The following is a 22,495-nucleotide window of genomic DNA, read 5'->3' as shown; positions in this document are numbered from 1 at the left end:
TGGTTGACCATCACAAGAAATGCAATGCACGGATGGTATATAAATCAGTGTACTGACACTGGCATTGCCATTTTGGAGCTCAAATCTTCAGCTTTCCTAAACTCACATAACCAAACATTCGGGATTGGGAAGGTATCCCCACCAGGTCTATTAAAGGAAACATCATCTTCTTCCAGGTTAGTTCCAGATTGATTTCTTCTGGCTTTTGCTTTTATTCGATAAATGTGTGGTGCTGTGTGTAGTTATTTCATATTGCAGAAGTTTACAAGTCGTGGTGTGGAAGTTGCATGGACTTTTGCTGACTTCAAGGCTCCTGCATATCTTCGAAATGGGTACAGGAGTGGATCACTTGGAGCAATTCCTCTTCCTGAACCCTAGTTAGGAGCAATGTCAGAAAATTTTCCATTTTGCTCAGGAGGTCTTCACTGAAATCTGCCATTTGCTGTAGCCATGTCAGCAGTCTCGGCACAGGGCAGAAGTCACAGCAATAGTGGCTGTGAAAGTGACCAGGGCCATGAACATTTATGGATTTGAATTCTTCCAGGCTGGAGCTGGAGATACTTGCAACATCTTGCAGTTTGCGACCGACTGTTGTGTAAAAGAGGCCGCTGTGGCCCTCTGTTTAAAGTAAACTAACTATATTTCCATATTTTTTACCACAGAAAAAGAGGCAGAGCAATAATGTGGCCTCGCCCAGCTTGGAATTTTGCCAATGGTACAGAGTGTACGCACATCGATTTACAGGCACCGTACGTCAACTTTGGTTTGTAGCTGAAGCACATGACATTTGTGGCGTGTGATCACCAGCAGCACATCCCGCAGGATGATGCCTGGTATCCTGGCAGAGGTTGTGATGCATTCATTCAGTAGCACTGCGCCAGTTGCAGTTCTGTCACAACAGGAAACAAAAACCAAATGACCAGGCTGTCCTTTGACAACATGACAAATGACATGCTTGCACAGCATGGAGACAATGAAAGCAATGCTGCCACACAGAATATCATTGAGCAGACTACTGTGAGTACTGAAGCAGCGCTTCCAGTACCCGGACCACCCTGGAACAGCCCTGCAATACTCCACAGCATGGTCCGCTCAATGCTGCATCTTGCAATCATAAGGTGACAGTACTTGCCACCAGCTACACAGCATTTGAATGAGGACGTGGGGGAATTGAGGAGGGAAATTAAGCATACCTTCACTCCCCAGGATGTCTTTAAAGAACTTTTGGAATACTGCGTATTCAGCATGATCTCGACAGGTTTGGTGAGTGGGCAAATCAATGGCAGATGCAGTATAGTTTGGATAAATGTGAGGTTATTCACTTTGGAAGCAAAAACAAGAAGGCAGATTACTACTGAATGGTGTAAATTGGGAGAGGAGAATGTGCGGCGGGTACCTGGGTATCCTTGTGCACCAGTCGCTGAAGGTAAGCATGTAGGTGCAGCAGGCAGTAAAGAAGGCGAATGGTATGCTGGCCTTCATTGCAAGAGGTTTCGAGTACAGGAGCAGGGATGTGTTGCTGCAGTTGTGCAGGGCCTTGGTGCAACCACACCTAAAGTATTGTGTACAGTTTTGGCCTCCTTTTCTGAGGAAAGATGCTCTTTGTCTCGAGGGAGTACAGCGAAGGTTTACCAGGCTGATTCCAGGGATAGCGGGTCTGATGTACGAGGAGAGATTGACTAGGTTAGGATTGTTTTTGCTGGAATTCAGATGAATGAGGGAGGGTATCTCATAGAGACTTATAAAATCCTAATAGGACTGGTCAGGGTAGATGCAGGGAGAATGTTCCTGATTGTGGGTGTTTCCAGAACCAGGGGTCGCAGTATGAGGATTCGGGGTGGACGATTTAGGACGGAGATGAGGAGGTATTTCTTCACCGAAAGAGTTGTGAGCCTGTGGAATTCATTACCACAGGAAGTAGTTGATGCCTAAACATTGAATGTAGTCAAGAGGCAGCTAGATATAGCATTGGGGCGAATGTGATCAAAGGTTAAGGGGAGAAAGCAGGATTAGGCTACTGAGTTGGACAATCATCCATGATCATGAAGAATGGCAGAGTAGCCTCGAAGGGCCAAATGCCCTCCTCCTGCTCCTATCTTCCATGTTTCTGTGTATAATTCTAGTCACCCTTCTGTAGGAAGGATGTTGTTAAACTCCACAGGGGTGTAGAAAAGGTTCACAAGAATGTTGCTGGGACTGGAGAATTTGAGTTTTCGGGAGAGGCGGAATAAGCTGGGGCTATTTCTCCCTGGAGCATCAGAGACTGAGGGGTGACCGTTTGGAGATTCATAAAATCATGAGGGCCATGGATAAGGTGAATAGCCAAGGTCTTTTTCCCAGGGTAGGGGAGCCCAAAACTAGAGGGCATAGGTTTCAGGTGAGAGGGGAAAGATTTAAAAAGTACCTAAGGGGGCAACTTCTTTCAGCCAGAGAGTGGTGCGTGTGGAATGTGCTGCCAGAGTAAGTGGAGGAGGCTGGTACAATTACAACACTTAAAAGGCATCTGGATGTGTAGACAAATAGGGAAGGGTTTAGAAGTATATGGGCCAAATGCTGGCAAATGGGACTAGGTCAGTTTAGGATGTGTGGTCAACACAATTGAGCTGGACTGAAGGGTCTGTTTCCGTGCTGTTATGACTTTATGACTCGAATGTGATACCAGTCAAAAACCATCGCAATGCAAGAAACAGGGCAGCCAATTTGGTCAGTGCAGTCTCCTACTAACAGCAATGTGATTAAGGTCAGATAAACTGTTCTTGGAGTCTGGACCGAAGATTAAGGACATCAAGAACAAATGACTCATATGCTGTTCTTTGAAATGGTGCCAAGAGATCTGTTACATTCATACGAGAGGACAAATGGGGATTTTGGTTTAACACCTGATGCCAATGATGGCATCTCCGACAGGGCAGCTGTCCTCCAGCACTGTGCTGGAAAGTCTGCTTGCGTGCTCCCCTGGAGTAGGAGTTGAACCCAGAGTCACATGATTACTACTGACTGAGCCATTGCTGGTGACCATATCTGACTAAATGATATTGGCCATAACTGCCTCATTGAAGTTTTGCCACTATCTGGTCACGTCAGATATTTGAAAGGGGAAAGACCTAAGGAGCTGGTTTTAGTGCGGGGTGTTGAAATGAGGCGTATGCTTATAGCATCTACAGCATGAGAAACAAAGCAGCGTGGAAGGCAGACAGGCAGAATGTGAGGATTCGGTATGAGAGCGACTGTGGCCTTCAATAGCAGCTCCATCATTGTCCAAAGCCTTAGCAATTAATGCCCCGAAAAATGTAGGCCTGAATGTGTAGTTGCACCTGCCTCTTTGTGGGGAGCCTTTGCTTCTTCCACTTGTGAACCACCTTAACCTGTGTTACAGACTAGTTCACCGAGTGTTGCGTTGTGAAATCCATGGGGTGATGAGGCTTTTGTGGCTGAATAGCTGACAGCACGTCGAAGCTGTGAGTGCAAAGATTATGAGTTGCGTGATTGTCAGTTGAAAGTCCTGACCTGATAGTAGTAATGGCAATAAGGGGTTGGCTGAGGTTATTTGTAAGTTGTAGCATCTAAAAGATACTTTTCTCTGACAATGATTTCATCATGAGGTTAACTGAACCATGCCCAACACCTGAGCAACAACATCCACACCCATTGTTTTTGGGCATGTACCTGAAAGAACTCCTACCCTTGGATCCTATAGAATCATATTTCTCCTGTTTCCTATATCATTTACTAACGCCTCCAGTGATATCTCGAAATCTTGGAGCTCCCTTCACAGATTAGACTCACTTTCGGCCATAATGCATCTCCCCTTTAAGAGGTGCTAGCTTTAAGCAGTTAGGATACCTGCCATATACCACACTGATGCATCAGCCAATCTGCAGAGGAGATAATGCCACTGAAAGCATTTAAAACAATAAACAGCATGTATACTGCCTCCTTTGCAATGAATAAGTGTTGGTTAAGTGTGCATCCCAATCTCTGCATGTTCAGGGAATACCCAATTTAACTATTGAGTCTGTGCAACTATTGATCCTGAACAAAACAAAGTCCCTTTGTACAGACCAGTAGTGATCATCTTAATGAAACCTCTACATTAACTTATCCAAATGTTGTGATTTGCTATTTTTTTTAATGCAGTTGCCAGATCACTCCCAAAGTTGCAGAACATGTTATGAAAAAAGAGCAGTTTGATTGTTCGGGTTCCAGCCGGCTATGCTGCTTCTGCAAATAGCTCACAGAATCCCTGGAAGTAGGCTTATTTATTGTACAGCACTGTTGGCACTTAAAGTCAGGATTGCTTTCCACAGCAGTAATGAAGAGACCAAGAAACACCATCTTTAGTATGTGGTAGCAGAAACACTTTTAAATGGAGGTAAACTGCCCATGTGCATGTGTTATGCATATCACCAAGTTATAAATGGGCTGGGACAACATTTTAAGTTCAGTAAAGGTTTTAATTTTGTGAACTTTGAGTCCGCAGGTATTACAACTGATGAATGTACAAGTTATTCAGACAGAGGTTAAACCAGCACACTCATGATTAAAGTTTTATTTTAAAAAAAAAAGTAATTTGACATTTGAGAGCAGCATTAACCGAAAAATTCAGTGCCTGTATGAGAAAAGGGATACAGAATGTTATACTTCAGTAAGAACGGCTTTGCTTAAAGTTTGTAGCGCAGTCTTCAAATAAGCCCCACAAACAAAGTGGTTACTTTCTTTTGAAATATTGGTGGGGGGGGGAACCAATGCAAAACTCTGAAGAACGCGAGATAGTTACTCTGCAGAAACATTTGAAAAAGGAAGTGCTTCAGCAATTCAAGCAAGTCTCAACATTGGCTGCATATTCTGGCCCATCTAAAGCTCTCTGGTTTCCAGTGGTTTAGTTAGTATGTATGTGTATTCTTGTTCCACATTGCACTGTGTAAGCATTCACAGTCAGGCTTCGATTCTTGACTTTATAGCATTTAAAGCAACCTCAAACCCTATATGTAATCAGGAGACCGTGGCTCTTTAGGAAGTTGACCATTGATAACTCCATATTCAAACCTTTGGCTCCCATTATGAAGGTTAAAAGTGGAACCAAAAAACGTACACTGGCTATTCTCTTTGTACTAAGTCTAGTAAAATGTACTGTCACCTGACCAAACGAGTAGCTTCCATAATTTTTTCACAAAGTGAATAGAATGACTGACTAGAAAGACCAAAACGGTATTTTCATATAGTTTCAGTAACATTGTACCCAAATGAGTAAAATATTGGTAAACCTTTCTATAAACTGAATCATATTAGAAAATGGATTGCAGCTTCACTCATGCTTTTTCTAATTTTTTAAAAAATCTGAAACTGTCTTCTACATTTTGGACAATGACTGACTGCCGTAACTTTTGCATTAGCCTCAGCTAATGCTTACATCACAGGATTTATAGGTGGGGTGTGCAAACTCAGTACTAGATAGGATGGGAAAAGAAGCTGCTTCACACTCCACGTGAACCAATTACATTCGTTGTATGGGTTGGACATGGCATAGCATTTTCACTGAAATGCTCCAAGGTAGAGCCACCATGGTCGAAGAGTCACTCAATATATAACACCATCAAAAATAATACATCCAATTAAAGGGACCAGGATTTTTTTTAATAGTTAGGGGTAATATTTAATCAGATATGACACTGACACATTAGTAATAAAGATCGATGTGTTGTTCATTTGAGAGGATATCACCAAACCTGTTAATGTAATGTTGAAGCATTTGAGACTTACTGGTTATTAGTGAACATTTAATTCAAATATGGATGAGAATTAGGGTCACCATACTGCTGATTAATGCAAATTAGAAATTGCATGAACTTTCTTGCTTTTGCACAGACCTCACTTAAACCATTGGTTAAGCCTGTAATAAAACCTTGGACCCTGCAATTTATTTTTAAGGCATATGTGTAACTGCACAAGTTATTTAAAGTGACACTGCTGCATAAATGTTATACTTTAAACTCATTTGATACCTCACACAAAGATTACTTAATTTTAATAAATACCAATATTCACTGCAACTTTAAAATTAAATTATTTGGACAGAGAGAAAAAAAACCAACCTTCCAGTGTGTACTACAGCTTAAATCTGTTTCAATTACAGCATGTTTTCCAGTCCATCTCTGGTAGGGTATGGAATCTTTGCACTTCTTTTAGCTCCTCATCCATGGCTTTTACTGCCAAATTAAAGAGATAACTGCTGCCCCAGAATCAAGAGGTAATCAAGACATTTTCATGTAGTGAAAGCTCTCTATCTACCTACCAATTCAAGTTCACCCCTCACAAAAAGGCTGAAGGACTCCAGCCAACAAATATTTTCAACGTGTATGGAGTGAACAATTCACACTTACTTCTAGAGTCTCAAATTCATCATAAACTAACAGTGCTGTTGCACTTAAACAACACTACTTCACAGAAACATCAGTACACGCACAAAAATGATTTGCATTTTGGATGTAACAAGACCACAAACACATGTACATCACACAACCTGGCCACAGCAATTAAGGTACAATTTCAATATTTAGTTCACCTCACTCACAAGAGACAGGTAAGTATAACAGCATCATTAAGTTACTTCATATCCTTTATTTTTGCATGGTGTGCCACAAGTAGGCTTCAAACAAACCCTTCAAAATAGGAAAAGTGTACCCTTATAATCTAAGTGTGTCTCAGCTTAGGTCAACAACACAAAATTCTTTTATGACAAAAAAGATTGCTGGAAATCTGAACTGAAGGAGAAAATCTTGAACATACAAAGTAGGTCAGTCAGCAACGGAAACAAAAACTTTGTTCTCTCTCTCTGCCTCTGTCAGATCTTTATCGGAGTACTCTGCATTTCCAAATTTATATTAAAAAAATCTCAACTGCACGCAAGGCTTTCAGCTTTTGCACAAATGTAGACGGTCTGGGTAGCTATTAAACTACAGCCTCAATTTTGTAGTAACGGAGAGAATTGTCTCAATGAACAAACAACTGAGGAAATTCCTGAGAAGAGCGATTGGGGCCAGTATCAAGGTGCACACGATGAAGGGACTACTAACTTGGAACTTGGTCCAGGAGCAACAGTGGAAAGAGAAGAGTTTCGCTCAATTGTCGACCATTCAATCAAACTGGAGGCCTAAGGTGGATGTGCTGAGCGGCTGTCCATTGTTAGATAGTCATTGCACTAAGAGAAATTGACTGTGTCAAATATGTCTTTGCAGTTCTCAGTTACCTGCTCCTACATGGTGGCAGCAACACAACACTACTTCATGTTGTTAAAACAACTCAACTATTTATAATCAAGGAAGAGGTATGGATTATCGAACATTTAAAACATAATTATTATGCAGCATTGCAACTTTAGCTAAAACTAAGGCATGTGGGTCAACACCCTGTGCCAAATACATTTCAGTTGAAACATATAAATATGGTTTAAGATTAAAGTAAGTACAAGACAGTACCTAACACACAAAAAAGCAGTAAGGCAACAACAGTATTGTAAACCAAAATCAACCACATTTTACCTGATTCACACTGGGGTCCATTGCTCTAGTTTAGGAAATATCCTACCATTTTTGAAACTATATAGGGTTGATATAATTTTCCATACCTTTCTATTACTTAGATATGTTTTCATATATGGACATTTCTCTAAATTCATTTTTCTATTGATCACAACAATATTCAATTCCAAATCCCTACCCTATATGGCTATATAATGCAGACTGGATATAGTTAACACATTGGTAACTTTTGAAATTGCCTCAGGACATCACGGAAATTTTAGTGTGCTGATAAAACGCAGTTCTAGCCCTGGGATCGATCTTAATGAGTTTTCTTTTCTGAATAATGATCCATCTGTGTAGAAAGGCCATTTGTGTATCCATTCGCAGCTACTGTAGAACCATTTAGACAGTCTTTGCTTTTGAAAGCACTCTTTTTCTTGTAGGTCTGAAATAGTTCAAATATAAAAGAGCAAAGAAATGAATGGAGATTCCCTTGTAAAGCATAGCACAGTGAGCTCACTTGTGGGCAATTCTAATGAATAAGCATCTTGTATACAAGCATTTTTTCTTAAGGGCATAGATAACTTTTTTTAAATGAAATCCCATCACATTTAAAGAACAATTATATTCTCTCACCAGTTGTCTTACATTTTACATAGAAATACGTAATGTTTTACACAGAGGTTTGACAGAAGCATTTGCAGGCTTGGATTATGATATTTAAGATTTCAATTTTGGCAGAAATTGTGTTTAACTGCACAGCTTAGTTTGCAAAGTCCCAGTCAACACCCAAACAGACCCACTAACTGACCGAGGGGCAGGGTAGAGCTCTGGAGGCAGGACACGACTCTGGGCCAGCTTGCCCTCACAGAGGGCATCAGAGTCTGGAAGGAAGTGCAAAAAAACCCAGGCCCAAATCTCCTGTATGAGGCTCCGAGAAGCTTTCCTATTCCACAGGGAAGCCCAAAGTAAAACTTTAAATTTGCCTTCCACACCTCTCTCATTGCCTGCCTCATGACAGCTTGATCATTTGGGCTCTCTCTGTACCACCACTATCCAAGCCAAAATTACTGAGTGAGGGAAGAGGCTTGGAGGCTTGGAAACTGAAGATCAGGACATGGCAGGAAGATGGCTCAGTGAGTCATTCTAATAGACCTCTCCCACCCTCCTCAGAGATAGTAAAAACTGCCGAAGCTGATGACAGAGATAACACACTGTGAAGGTGGAGGAGCACAGCAGGCCAGGAAGCTTCAGAGGAGCAGGAAAGCTGACATTTCAGGTTGGGACCCTACTGCTTGTTTGCCGTCAGGCAGTTAAAATTAGAGCCTAATTCTCTCCAACTTGGATAACAAGGGACTATCCATGAATTAGTGAGGTATTATACAGATATTGTATCAGATGAGTCGATTCTGCTTATATTTTATAGACAAAATCGACATCACGAACAATCTAGCCTAGCTATTCAGTTGGAGAGCACCCCCTTTTTCAGGAGCAGCTCTCACAGCACTGGAACGCAGCTGAACTCATACATGAAACCCTCAGGACACCTGGAAGAATTAAATCACGGAGGCAACCAATTTCCCTGTACGAGGAATGGGTAGTTATCACTGAGCCATCACACACCAGTTCCCTCCTGCATTCACTGTGATAGACACTCTACCAGCAACACCATGTGATCAGACAGTGAGTAAGAAAGAAAGGAAGGAAGTACAGTGAGTGAGCGAGGGGCCGAGGGTGAGGCTGGGAATGGGGCTACTGTGTCTGGGCGTAACCCAGGTTGTGTTAGAAGATGTAGAGTCTGTAAGTAAAGATGGCAAGAGAAGGGATAGGAGGAAAAAGGCAAACAGCAGTGTTATGATGGATGCTGCTAAGGGTGCGTACTGTTTGAACTTATCAACAGAACAACACTCAGCTAACAAGAGGCCAGAGAAAACTGAAATCACCAAGGTATTGAATTCCATCCAAATGAATGTGGAATCTTTAGTTTAAGACCTTATTAGTTTAGAAGCAGCTGGTGGGGGGAATTGTTGGGGATCCTAATAGAATGAGTGCTGCGTGAATTGTTACATTTAAATCTAATGATTGAAATGTGACTTGCAGTAAAAAGGGTAGTTGAACTTTCCCCGTTTTTTGCATATGCAATAGAAACGCATGGGCTGCGACTTCATCCCCTGTGTGGAAGATGTGTTTAGGGTGTGGTTTTTTTTAGTGGGTGTCAGTTGATTTGAAAAATAACTGTTGCTAACTTATGCCTATTGTCTTGTGCTGATTTAAGTATAAGGTGTCTTTTATTGCTTTCTTTGTTTGTTGTGACCTTTAATACAGGATTAAGAAAATATTGGTGAATTCTTTTAATTCTGCTAATGCCCCAATATTCCAAATGTCAGCACAAATTCAAAAGCTATTGTTACTTCATGACTACATCACCTAATAAATGCTTTAATGATAATGAAAAGGAGCACCTGAAAACCAAAATAAAGCTCCTCTAAACCAAACAATAGTCCTCAAGAAAATCTGAACAGGGCAACTTCAAAAACAAAATTGATCTCTGTGCTGGTCAAGGCCTCACATTCCAGATGCCAAATTTGGAAATACCAAAACTGTTTTGAAAAAACAAACAGAATGAAAGTCTTTCTTTGTAGAGCTTAGAGACCAGTAATCTGAAATCTTTCCTGACAGGGTTGATATGACATGCTCTGAGATTACCTGGGATCTGGTCATGCATTATGTAAGTTAAACGTCACTATTTTGACGCCAGAACCTCTTTGCTAGACTATACATTGCGTGTCATGAGTCCAGGCTGGCCCGGGAGAAGAGTCCTGGCAGTGGGTCCTGGGCTGGAGGCCAGCCTGAGGAGGCAGTGAGGCCTAGAGTTCTGAAGCTCAATGGGCATGGACTCAGTGAAAAGGAGTGTAACTAGAGTACTTGTTAAAGATACTTCTATTCTTATTCTGGACTTTGAGTAATTCCAGTGCTTTTTTAAAAACTTTGCATTCCTACGCTATACTTCTTTTTATAATCTTTCAATTCAGTAACAATTCTGCATCCTGTACCTAAGATGGCGTCCAAGTGGCGACATTGCTAACTTCTCACTTCACTCATTCGAGTGCACGTAACAATACATGCTACTCTATTCAACTCTATTATTGCTGTGAAATTGTTGAGGAGATCCTCCGGTCTCCTACTGCAACACTGTTTCAACAGTCACTAATCTGGCACAGACCAGAATAACTAGATCAAATGGTTTTGTAGGGTTTCACTAGTCTCTCACCAGAACTACAGTAGAGACAGCGAGAAGCCCCATACATGTTTATTGCTAATGTTTTTAATAATTCCAACCTGTGCTTGTGAATTTGTAACTAATCGTTTGCCTGATCAATGGGCCAGTTTGGTAGAAATGTATTTTGCAGGATCTAGAAGTCTATCCGTCTTCCCTCTTGCCCAAGTGGATCTCCCAGATAATTTCTGGAGGGGAAAATTCTAAATGAGAGACCAATTTCCTTTTGATGAAATGTCATACTGCATGAGCTGACAGCCTACAATGTGATGTCCCTTCACTTTCAAAATAGACTTGGGCAAAGCTCTAGATCAAAGGCTTTCAGGTGAGATAAAAGCTGAGAAGATCTAAGTTAAATTCTTGGGATGATTTAGAACTCAGCTCAAGGGTAGAAAAATGCATTTGTTTTAGAAATTACTATATGTCAGTGTAGAGGCTGGGAGTACCCATGGCTCAGTGTTGGGGACCACACCAGTTTCTGATTTACGACAATGATTTACATTCATAAAACTATACAAATTGGTCAAATATACAGATGGTTTCAAAACAGCAATGGCAGTGAAATCAACGGAGGCAGGTCAGAAACTAAAGAATATGTTGCACAAAATATTTAATTGTAAGACAGTATTAAACACAAACAACTATGAAGGATTACTTGTAAAAAAGGATCGGAGATAATGGGAACTGCAGACGCTGGAGAATCCAAGATAACAAATTGTGGGGCTGGATGAACACAGCAGGCCCAGCAGCATCTTAGGAGCACAAAAGCTGACGTTTCGGGCCTAGACCCTTCATCAGAAAACTTTTCTGATGAAGGGTCTAGGCCCGAAACGTCAGCTTTTGTGCTCCTAAGATGCTGCTTGGCCTGCTGTGTTCATTCAGCCCCACACTTTGCTAACGTGTAAAAAAGGGAACGGTTACCTTAGGTATTCCACAGATGATGTTGAAGGTCAAGTTGAAAGAGGTCATTTAGTAGACTTAATGTTGAAAATTTCAACAATTAGCAAAGCCCAGAGGATTTAAATGGCCAGAAGAACAGACTAGAAGTCAGAGGTAGGAGGAACGGCCGATGCTGGAGAATCTGAGATAACACGGTGTGAAGCTGGATGAACACAGCAGGCCAAGCAGCATCAGAGGAGCAGGAGAGCTGACATTTTGGGTCTGGACCCTTTTTGTCAGAGCTAGCTTTGCTCAAACCTCGTTATACTTATGTCAGACCATAACTGGTGCACCAAGCCTCAAGGGACAGATTATCGGGGCTACCTACAATGATTGGAGGCACCGTAGAAAACAGGCATAAATTTGGTTGCTAGCATCAAATACATGGGTTGTTAGAACTGATTTAGAATTTTTAGATTGCGTGTCTGTTCGAATTAAAAGAAAACGTATAGGAGTTGATCATGAAAAGGTAAATGGGATAGTTAACAGAAAATAAAGACAAATTTACAAAATGGCTTTAAATTCAACTGAGTAGGGAAGCTAGGGGAATGATTGCTGGGCCCCTTGCCGAGATATCGGAATCACCGATAGCCACAGGTGAGGTGCCGGAAGACCGGAGGTTGGCTAATGTGGTGCCACTATGTAAGAAACATGGTAAAGAAAAAGACAGGGAGCAATAGGCCGGTGAATCACACATCAGTGGTGGGCAGGTTGTCAGAGGGAATCCTGAGGGGCAGGATTTATACGTATTTGGAAATTCAAGGACTGATTAGGCATAGTCAACACGCCTTTGTGCATGGGAAATCACGTCTCACCAACTTGATTGAGTTTTTTGAGGAAGTAACGAGGGAGAACTGATGACAGCAGAGTGGTGGACGTGATCTTTATGGACTTCAGTAAAGCGCTCAACAAGGTTCCTCATGGTAGACTGGTCAGCAAGGCTGGATCACATGGAATTCAGGGAGAGTTTGGTATTTGGATTCAGAGCTGGCTCAAAAGGTAGAAGACAGAGTGTGATTTTCAGACTGGAGGCCTGTGACCAGTGGTATGCCACAAGGATTGGTGCAGGGTCCACTGCTTTTCATCATTTGTATAAATGATTTGGATGTGAACATTGGAGATACAGTTAGTAGGTTTGCAGACGACACCAAAATTGGTGGTGTGGTAGACAGACAAGGTTACCTTAGAGTACAACGGGACCAAGATCAGATGGGCCAAAGGGACAAGGAATGGCAGATGGAGTTTAATTTAGATAAATGTGAGCTGCTGCATTTTGGAAAGGCAGATCAGGACCGGACTTACATATTTAATGATAAGTCCAAGGGAATGTTGTTGAACAAACAGGCCTTGGAGTGCAGGTTCATAGTTCCTTGAACGTGGAGTCACAGGTAGATAGGATAGTGAAGGTGGTGTTTGGTATGCTTGCCTTTATTGGTCAGTGAATTGAGTATAGGAGTTGGGAAGCCAAGTTGTAGCTAAACAGGACATTGGTTAGGCCACATTTGGAATATTTTGTTCAGTTCTGGTCTCCCAGCTATAGGGAAAGTGTTGCAAAACTTGAAAGAAACATTTACAAGGATGTAGCTAGGGTTGGAGAGTTTGAGCCATAGGGAGAGGCTGAGTAGGCTGGGGCTATTTTCCTTGGCTCAGTAGAGGCTGAGGGGTGACCTTATAGAAGTTTATACAATCATCAGGGGCATCCAAAGGGTGAACAGTCATTTCTCCAGTGCAGGGGAGTGCAAAACAGAGGGCATAGGTGTAAGATGAGAGGGGAAAGATATAAAAGGGACCTAAGGGGCTACTCCTTCGCACAGAGGGTGCTGTGTGCATGGAAGAACTGCCAGAGGAAGTGGTGGAGGCTGGTACAATTACTACATTTAAAAGGCATCTGGATGGGTATGTGAATAGGAATGGTAGACAGGGATATGGGCCAGCTGCTGGTAAATGGGACTAGATTAATTTCAGACACAAGGTTGGCATGGCCAAGTTGGACTGAAGGGTCTGTTTCCATGCCGTACAGCTCTTTGGCTCTAACAAAAGTGAGGATATGTTAAAGCTAATAAATGGTAACTTTAGGATTGATATTGGAGAATTATTTTCAACACAAAGATGGTGTATGAAAAGAGTATTAGAGCTAAAAGCAACAAAAGCAATAGATGCTTTAACGAAGACTTTGTACAATGGGTCAAGCAGCTTTCTTGTCTTCAATTACATGATGATTTTAGGTGATGTATTTACAATTGGTATGAAGATTAGCCTAAATGAATACAACTTATTAGATATCTTATTATTCTATTAGTACAAACTAGTATGTGTTGATGGTGGCAGAATAAAGAAAATCTGCGTCAAATCTGTCCCTCAAAACAACCTAATGTCTCTCACGCATCAAATAATAGGCCTCTTTGATCCTTAAAGGATTACATTTGTTTACATGCATCTGAAGTACATATAAACACTTTAAAGGAAGTGGCAGCATACACAGTGGACGCAATGGTTAGAATATTCCAAAATTCCCTGGATTCTGAAAAGGTATCAGTGGATTGGAAAAAACTAATATAAGTTTCTTATTCAAAAAAAGGAAGAAGGCAGAAAGGAGGAAACTATAGACTAGTTAGTTTTAATGTCTGTCATTGGGAAATTGTTGGAATCCATTACAAAGTAGTAACAGGAAAGTCAGAACACAATTAGCAAAGTCCACATGGTTTTATGAAAGACAAACTGTGTGACTAATTTGCTACAGTTCTTCAAAGCTGCAACAAGCAAATGAGGGTCTTGTAGATATAATATATCAGGACTTCATGAAGACATTTTGATACAGTGCTGCACAACATGTTAACACACAAGGTAGGATCACATGGGATTATGCGTAATTTATCAGCTTGGGTACAGGACAGGCTAACCAACAGGCACAGTGAATCAGGATAAATGGGTCCTTTTTGGTGGACAAGCTAAAACTAGTGGGGTGCCAGGGTTCGTTTCCCAGGCTCCAACTATTTACAATATATGTGAATGACTTGGATGCAGGGACAGAAAGTACTATAGTCAAAATTGCAGATGATACTAAAATAGGGGGGGGAAGTAAGTTGAACTGAAGAAACAAGAAATTTACAAATTGATTATGGACAGTTTAGGTAAATGGGCCAAAGTCTAACAGTTGGAGTTTAACGTGGATGAGTGCGGCATTATCTATTTTGGTGGGAACAACAAAGATAACTTAGTATCTAAATGGAGAGAAACCCTAAAATGCTTCAGCACACACGGATTTAGGTGTTTTATTCATGAATTGTAGAAAGCTAGTATGCAGGTACAAAAAAGGTAATAAAGGACAGCAAATGGAACTTTGGCATTTATTGCTAAAGGTATGGAGTGGAGAAGTAGGGAGGTACCATTGCAATTGTATAAGGCATTGGTGAGACGACAACTGGAGGACTACATACAGCTTTGGCTCCATTACTTGAGGATGGATGTAATTGCACTGGAGGCAGTTCAGAGATGGTTCATTGGTTATTCCAGTCATACAGCACAGAAACAGGCCCTTACGGCCCAACTTGTCCATGGCAACCAGGCTTCATAAGTTGAACTAGTCCTATTTGCCTGTGTGTGGCCCATATCCCTCTAAACCTTTCCTATTCATGTACCAATCCAAACGTTTTTTCAGTATTGTAATTTTACCACTTCCTCTAACAGCTCATACCACATACACACCACCCAGATGACAGGTTTGTTTTATGAAGAGAGGTTGAACAGTTTAGGCCTATACTCACTAGAGTCGATAAGAATGAAAAGTGATTTAAATGAGGTAAATGAGATGCTAAAGAGGATTGACAAAGTAGACAGAGAGCTGATGTTTTCCTTTATGGGGTAATCTGGAACGAGAGGTCATAGCCTAAAGGGCAGCAGATTTAAGACTGAGACAAGGAGAAATTACTTCTCTCCAAAGGGTCACAAGTCTGTGGAATTCATTATCCCAGAGTGGGATATTGAGTAAATTAAAGGAAGAAATTAACAAATTTTAATTAGTAACAGGTTAAAGGGTTACAGGGAGCAACAGGAAAGTGGAGAAATCAGCCAGGATTGAATTAGATGGTAAATGAATTGCCTACTCCTGCTCCTAGTTCTGATGCTCTAAACCACTCAAAGCATTTTGAGTCACATGCCCTAGATCAAGATTTTCGGACATAATTGAAGATATTGAGTGGTACATATTGAATGGGTACAGATTAAACAGAAGCCGAATATGATAACCTACCTGAATATAGAAATTAGTGAAGAGGATAATCAGAGAGATCATGTAGCCAATCTGGAAGTACAGCCAGCCACTTGGAAACCCACATGGCCAGATAACGCCAAAACTGGTCTGGATTATTGTTAGAACAAACTGGAGCTGGAACAATTGTAAAACAAGATCAGAATTTTTGAGTCTAAAAAACATGCATAAAATGACAAAAAGTAAAATACAGGTATAGAACACCATACTAAATCTACTGAACTAATTACAGCAATTTAATTTTACTTTTAAGCTTGCCACACAAATGCAAAAACATTCTTGAGTTGAGTGTGTATGTATGCGCGTGCATGTCTGGTGTCTGTACATGTCTGTGTGTGTGCGCGTGAACTTCTCACAGGCTCTGCTATAACTGCCTTGACTTATTTGCACCTGGGAGCTGAGTTTCCGCTGAGCTTATAGGAAAGTAACAGTCGTCAGTTATTGCTACTTATTAACACAGTTGACAACTCCATCTTCAACGTTCGCACACCAAATGTCAGACTGTAATTTTATCAGTTTTTTTGAGTCTCTAAATTAAGCTCAGTAGCAGCTCCAGATTCCTTCTTTAACAGCGATTTAGGTTCACAATATAGGTCTTGGTTAAATACCACAAAATCGATCTATCGCTGACCTTTTGTCAATCAGCTCTAACAATGCAAAAGTGCTTCAACTACTGCCCATACTTGGTCATTAGAGGTTGAAATAAAAATTGCACAGGCTACAGTACCCGAAAGACATCTTAGACAGAGATCTCTGACCTTTCACTGTTGCTCCTAGCCAAAATGAAAATGCATTCTTTAAGAATCTGTTTGTAATTTGCTAGAAATAGAAACCAAAGAGTACATTTCAGGCATGTCTATGATGGCATTGGCACATAATGAGCATTAGAATTCTCCTCGACACTCACTTCCCATACCTAGGTTACCCCATTTTAACCCCTGACTTGCCCCCAACTCTCAAAATAGATCCTTCTCGAAGATCATAATGTTCTGATTTAAAATGAAACCACTGAGCTAATATTCCACTTCTCAGGCTTGGCACAATAATACGACAGAGGACAAGTGTATTTTTTTGCAGCATGAAAATCAGACAAATTCCACACAGACAAGCCCCAATGTGAAGAAGTTAAAATTACCCCTCCCATCTCTCTCTTTCCCACTCCCAATGCTTCTGCCTTCCTTAAAACATCTCATGAACTCAGTACATCCCTTTCTTAGGAGTCTGAACCACACATAATGATATCCAAATTATATCTGAACCTGCTGCATGCTGAACATTTCATCTCACTGCTTCATTTATTTCAATGATTGGCACAAAACTACTGTTTGATTCCTTCTCTTCCTAGCCCACTTTTATACTAATTCTCAAATGTCTTGCATCAACTAACAAAATAAAACCTCTCCTTTATAATGTAATTTCAGGGCATGCACTCGATTCTGCAGTCAGCCCTTGCTGCTTACTATGCTGAAAGCTGCCATTCACGTTTCTGCTGGTTTTGGAGGGGAGATTTGCTGTGAGCTAGTGTCCTGATCTGGTGCAACACACTACAGGGGAACTGTGACATCTGTAAGCAGACACGAGGCAGTAAAACTTGTTAACTTATCCGATTAAAGGGTTGTTACCTAGGCATCTCAGCTGCTTAATTTGGCTCCTTAATGCCTGGGCTTTTGGTGCTACCAGGATCATACTGCAGTGGAGTGTGCATTAATGTGTACAAGCGCAAGCTAATCAACCATTTCTCACAAGAAAATCTCTCTGTACATTCCATACTCCATATTTTCGTAATGAGAGGCAAATATTTTTACACAGATGGTGGTTCTTCTGTGGAATGAACTTTCTGAAGAAGTGGTAGATGTGGGTACAATTTCAATGTTTAAAAGACATATTCTACTCTTCTATAACATTTGGATAAGTACATGAACTGTAAAGATTTGAAGGGATATGAGCCAGGAGCAGGCAGGTGCTACCAGTTTAGTTTGGGATATTGTTCGGCATAATTGGCCTTTAACCCCATTGGTTTCCTAATATCACCTTTGCTATTTGATTATTTATGTAATTTTGGAATGCTGTTAGTGTCTTCTACCATGAAGGCTGATGTTATGTGTTTAATTGAATGCTCTGCCATTCACTGGTTCCCATTATTTTCCCCAGCCACATTTACTAAGTACTCGTTGTTCACTTTTGCCTCTCTTCCTTTTTAGATATTTACAGAAGCTATTATTGACAATGCTATATTACTTTCTACTTTACTTTGATAATCTACAAGCTCCTCCTCTACATTTTTGGTCATCTTTTGTTGTATTTTAAATCTTTGCCAATCTTCAGGTTTACCAGCAATCTTTTGCCACATTATATGCTTTTCATTTCAACACTACCTCACTTTACCCACAATTCCCTCCGTACATTTCACACTGTATAAGGAAGTGGAAAATGAAACCCAGGGTGGCAAAGTACTGGATGTAGCTCTGTTATTGGGTGGCATTTATTAAATAATCCAGACCGTGCTATGGATTACATTCGAAAGCCACGTTAGATTATCAGTTGGGCTCTTGGTATGTTTCATTTGTATTTGTTAGAATCTGTATTTATGCACATGCCCATCCCTTTACAGTGTTAGCAAAAGGAATCTGCGCATACATTGGAACTGTTTCATTGAGAAAAAAATGTTGTGGAGATGGCTAATCTCTGTTGCTTCCCCCATGGTGATGCCCTGGCCAATCAGAGTCCAGCTGCCTGCTGAGGAAGTTAATCAGCTGGTGAAGACTGAGACTGGACAGATCTTCATGCTTCCACATTATAACCAATCAGCATCCAGCTTTTTCCCATGCAGCGTGTGTCGGTGTTTAACTCTCGCTGTCTGGTTTCTTACATCCATGCCCGAATGAGTGCAGGACAAAGCTTCCATTTTGTGTCTCTTTTTAGCAATGTTTAAGTTCTGCACCAACAAGCAATTATTTAATGTAGGGAAATAATTTTCTGATAGACGATCAGTCATGATCTAGAATGATAAAGCAAGCTCAAGAGTTTAAATGTCTTACTCCTGCTTGTAAAGTCTTGTGGTTTCTTATATTCATGTAACATATTTTATGGTCTGAGGCATTTCAAGGGAACACTGTTAAACAAACTCTGTCATGGGCCTAGACAGGGGGTTTTTGAAACAGCTGACCAAAAATCTTGATCAGAAGTTCGGTGTTGAGCAGCACCTTACAGGAGTAATGAAAGGAAGGGTTAGAGACATTAAGAAAGTAAATGCAAAAGCCTTAGTTCCTGGCCAGCTGGAGAGAGAGTCGCCGAGTCGAATGATTGAAACCACGGACGCTCGAGAGGTCACAATTGGATGGCAGCAGGGCTAGTGGAGATTGAAGAGGTAAACCCACGGAGGGAAGTGAAAATAAAGATGAGAATTTTAAAGTTGATGAGTTGCTTAACAGTGAGGCAATGTAGGTCACAGGAGTGATGGGTGAAGTCAGAGCGTGAGCAACAAAGTTTTAGGAGAGCTCAAGTTTACAAAGGGTAGAAGAAGGGAGACGGGCCAGCAGCACATTGGAATATTCAATTGTACAGATAACAGAGATTGGATGAGGGTTCAGCAACAGATGAGATGAAGTATTGGACAATGTCGAGCAATGTTACAGTGGTGGAAATAAGTGGCATTAGTGGCGGTGCAGGAACATGGTTAAAAGCTCATCTTGATATCAAATAGGGCAACAAGATTCTAAACAGTCTGGCCAGCATTACGCAGTCTCCAGGGAGAGGGATGAACCGGTTAGCTGGGGAACAATAGTTTGCTAAGGGCTTCTGTCTACATGATGTTTCACAGGAGAAAATTTATACTGTTCCACATCGATAGTGTGATAGTTTAGCAAAGGCCAAGGGAGGCAGGTGAGATGTAGGACTAGGTGCTGCATACTACATTTTCAAATGGTTACAAACAGGGAACACTATGCACATAAAGAACAGAAGATGGCTAAAATAGGTCCTTGGGGTCCAAGGACTACCTCGCCTTAAATCTAAAAACCCAGGGCAACTCTGACAGTAACTCCTGGATTTTGATGGATACATACTCTGAACATTATGTCCAATTTACTTCTTAATAATGGTAAATGGTGTTATTTACTTTAGTCTTTCTTTAGGCACCAGTATAAAATCTTCAGCATAAAATCATGACGCATCAAATTGTACTTACATTAAATCTCTAGTCGTTATGTTTAATGCATTTTGCTCATTTTTAAATTATTCATATATTTGTATCTTAATATTTATATACTGATTTCAAGTGCTATTACAAAAGCATTGTCCCAAAAAACATCTCGGTCGTGAGTAAGGTTAAGTCTTTTTCCAACTCAGCATTTCTTTACCACTCAGCTCCGATAATATCGGTACAACAGCTTAAGCTATGTTCATTGCTATCCTGCTTCTTTCATTCCTTCATTTGGGTTGCAATTAATGTTACATGTCACTTTGTCTGTTAACTCAGGCATTCCTTCAGGTTATATTCTCTTTCACACTCTTCCCTTCCTCCCCATCAATGATCTTCACTCGCTAATTGTTCGAGCCGACCCAAACCTTTAGTGATGCTGCCGCTCTGTATTTAACAACTTATTTAGACTGCACACTGCCCTCACAGCATTCTCACTGCTGAGGCAATGAAGAACATGCTTTCTTTCGATTTTTTGAATTTTCCTTTGCCCGTCTTTCTTACCTTTGACAGTCCTATCCTTGGTCAATCATCAATCAATACACAATTTCCAATAATTTAAAATGGAGATTCCAGTCAATGCAATTTTTTCAAAGGGTGATTCAACTTTATTCTTTTTCTATCAACTAGATCTTTCCCCCTCAATAAATCTCAGTGTTTCATAAACCCCAAGACTTTGTGAATACATCTACATGTCTGAGAAAAGTGTTTCTAAAATCTCTTCCAGTCTTCTGGACACAATACAAGATAATGCTGTTGTCTGATATGCAATCTTTCTCTCAGCCCTAACCTTCCTCTCGCCATAGTGGACTATTTCATGATTATATTAATATTAACATATTATGATTTCTATGGACATTCATTTCATATTACATGCTAACATCGACTATCCCATTTGAAGCACTAATCTCCTTGGCTCTCTGCTGCTAGTTGTTCCTATGATTTGCAGGCTTTAACAAACCATTTACGACCTTTGCCACCTACTTCAACCACCATGGGCTGTAGAAATGTACAGACACGTAGACAGGTCAGAAAATCTCAGACTACATAACCTCCTCTCCCCTGTAAGATTATATCTAACTTCACAGATTCATTTTTCAAATTTGACAGTCAAAGATGTCCTAAATTTCTCTCACTCTGGACAGTATCTCCCATTGAACCTGCCGGTTTGGAGAGAATATTTTCCCTCATTATTTCTTTTTTTTTGGATTGTTGCAATGCACTGTCAGAACTCTCTTTTCTTTCTCTTTCCCATATACATTTCAAAGTTATCTGCCATCTTTTTTATGGGCTGGTACATAGATAAGGCAAAGTTTGTAAAGATCATTGAAGGACACAGCAACTACCAGTTGGAAAGTACACTGTCATAAATAGGTAGCATGGAGATCAGATACTGTGTAAGGAGGAAGGAAACTGCAGATAAGTAACTGCACAAAATAAAACGGAATAATTTGTATTCCAGTGCAAAGTAACAAATGCAACCGCAAATAAAAATGCACAAGACAAAATACAATACGAACATAAGGAATAGGAGCAGGAGTAGGCCATCTGGTCCACCAAGCCTGCTCCTCCATTTAATAAGATCGAAGTTGAGCTTTTCATGGGCTTAGCCCCACTTACCCACCCACTCAACATAACCTTTAATTCCTTTACTGTTCAAAAGTCTTTCTTTGCCTTAAAAACATTCAACAAGGAAATCTCAACTGCTTCACTGGGCAGGGATTCGCAACCCTTTGAGTGAAGAAGTTCCTCCTCAACTCAGTCCTAAATCTGCTCCCCCTTATTTTAGGGCTATGCACTCTAGATTCTAGTTTCACCTGTCTGTGGAAACAACTTCCCTGCATCTATCTTTTCAATACCCTTCATAATTTTGTACGTTTCTGTTGAAAATTTGAGGTTACTCACAACTTTCTGGCATCTGAATAAAATGGTGATACACTCACCAATTGTCCTTGAGTGATGTATTTTTTCCACCAAAGATAAGGTCGCATGGCTGGGATAGCAGAAAGCCCATAATAGGAATACATCAACACATGAATGAAACTGTTGAGAGTGGCCCCAAAGAAAGCTGCAAAGCAAGAGAGTGCCAGCTAAACACAACTGAAATGCATGCAAGAAATAACACTGATGTTAAAGTCTGGAAAAATATAAAAATTGAGAAACGCTATCTAAGTTTGCAGTGAGGCAATCATTTCAAAACAGGCTCAACCACCAGAATTTAGTATATAAGAGTCACTATTATTAAGTTTGGAAAAAGTACATCATTTATATTTTGCAAGTCACTAAGAAATTTT

At 40.6% G+C, this 22,495-nt stretch overlaps 1 protein-coding gene across 4 annotated transcripts in view; it reads right to left on the bottom strand.

Annotated features, from left to right (window-relative positions):
• Positions 1-4,450: 4,450 nt before the first annotated feature.
• The window catches only part of elovl5 (ELOVL fatty acid elongase 5), a 112,232-nt gene continuing 94,187 nt past the window's right edge, over positions 4,451-22,495 (bottom strand). For all 4 annotated transcript variants that reach the window (XM_048530497.2, XM_048530494.2, XM_048530496.2 and 1 more), the window contains exons 6-8: positions 22,145-22,269; positions 15,986-16,120; positions 4,451-7,965 (exon numbers count right to left, since the gene is read on the bottom strand). In XM_048530497.2, the coding sequence (XP_048386454.1) occupies positions 7,840-7,965; positions 15,986-16,120; positions 22,145-22,269 (386 nt within the window). In that variant the 3' untranslated portion in view covers positions 4,451-7,839. The remainder of the gene's footprint in view (positions 7,966-15,985; positions 16,121-22,144; positions 22,270-22,495) is intronic.

Source organism: Stegostoma tigrinum, chromosome 4 (assembly GCF_030684315.1).
Source record: "Stegostoma tigrinum isolate sSteTig4 chromosome 4, sSteTig4.hap1, whole genome shotgun sequence".
NCBI lineage: Eukaryota > Metazoa > Chordata > Chondrichthyes > Orectolobiformes > Stegostomatidae > Stegostoma > Stegostoma tigrinum.
Note: the sequence above shows the minus strand (reverse complement) of the source record. Positions and strands in the feature narration are given on the sequence as shown.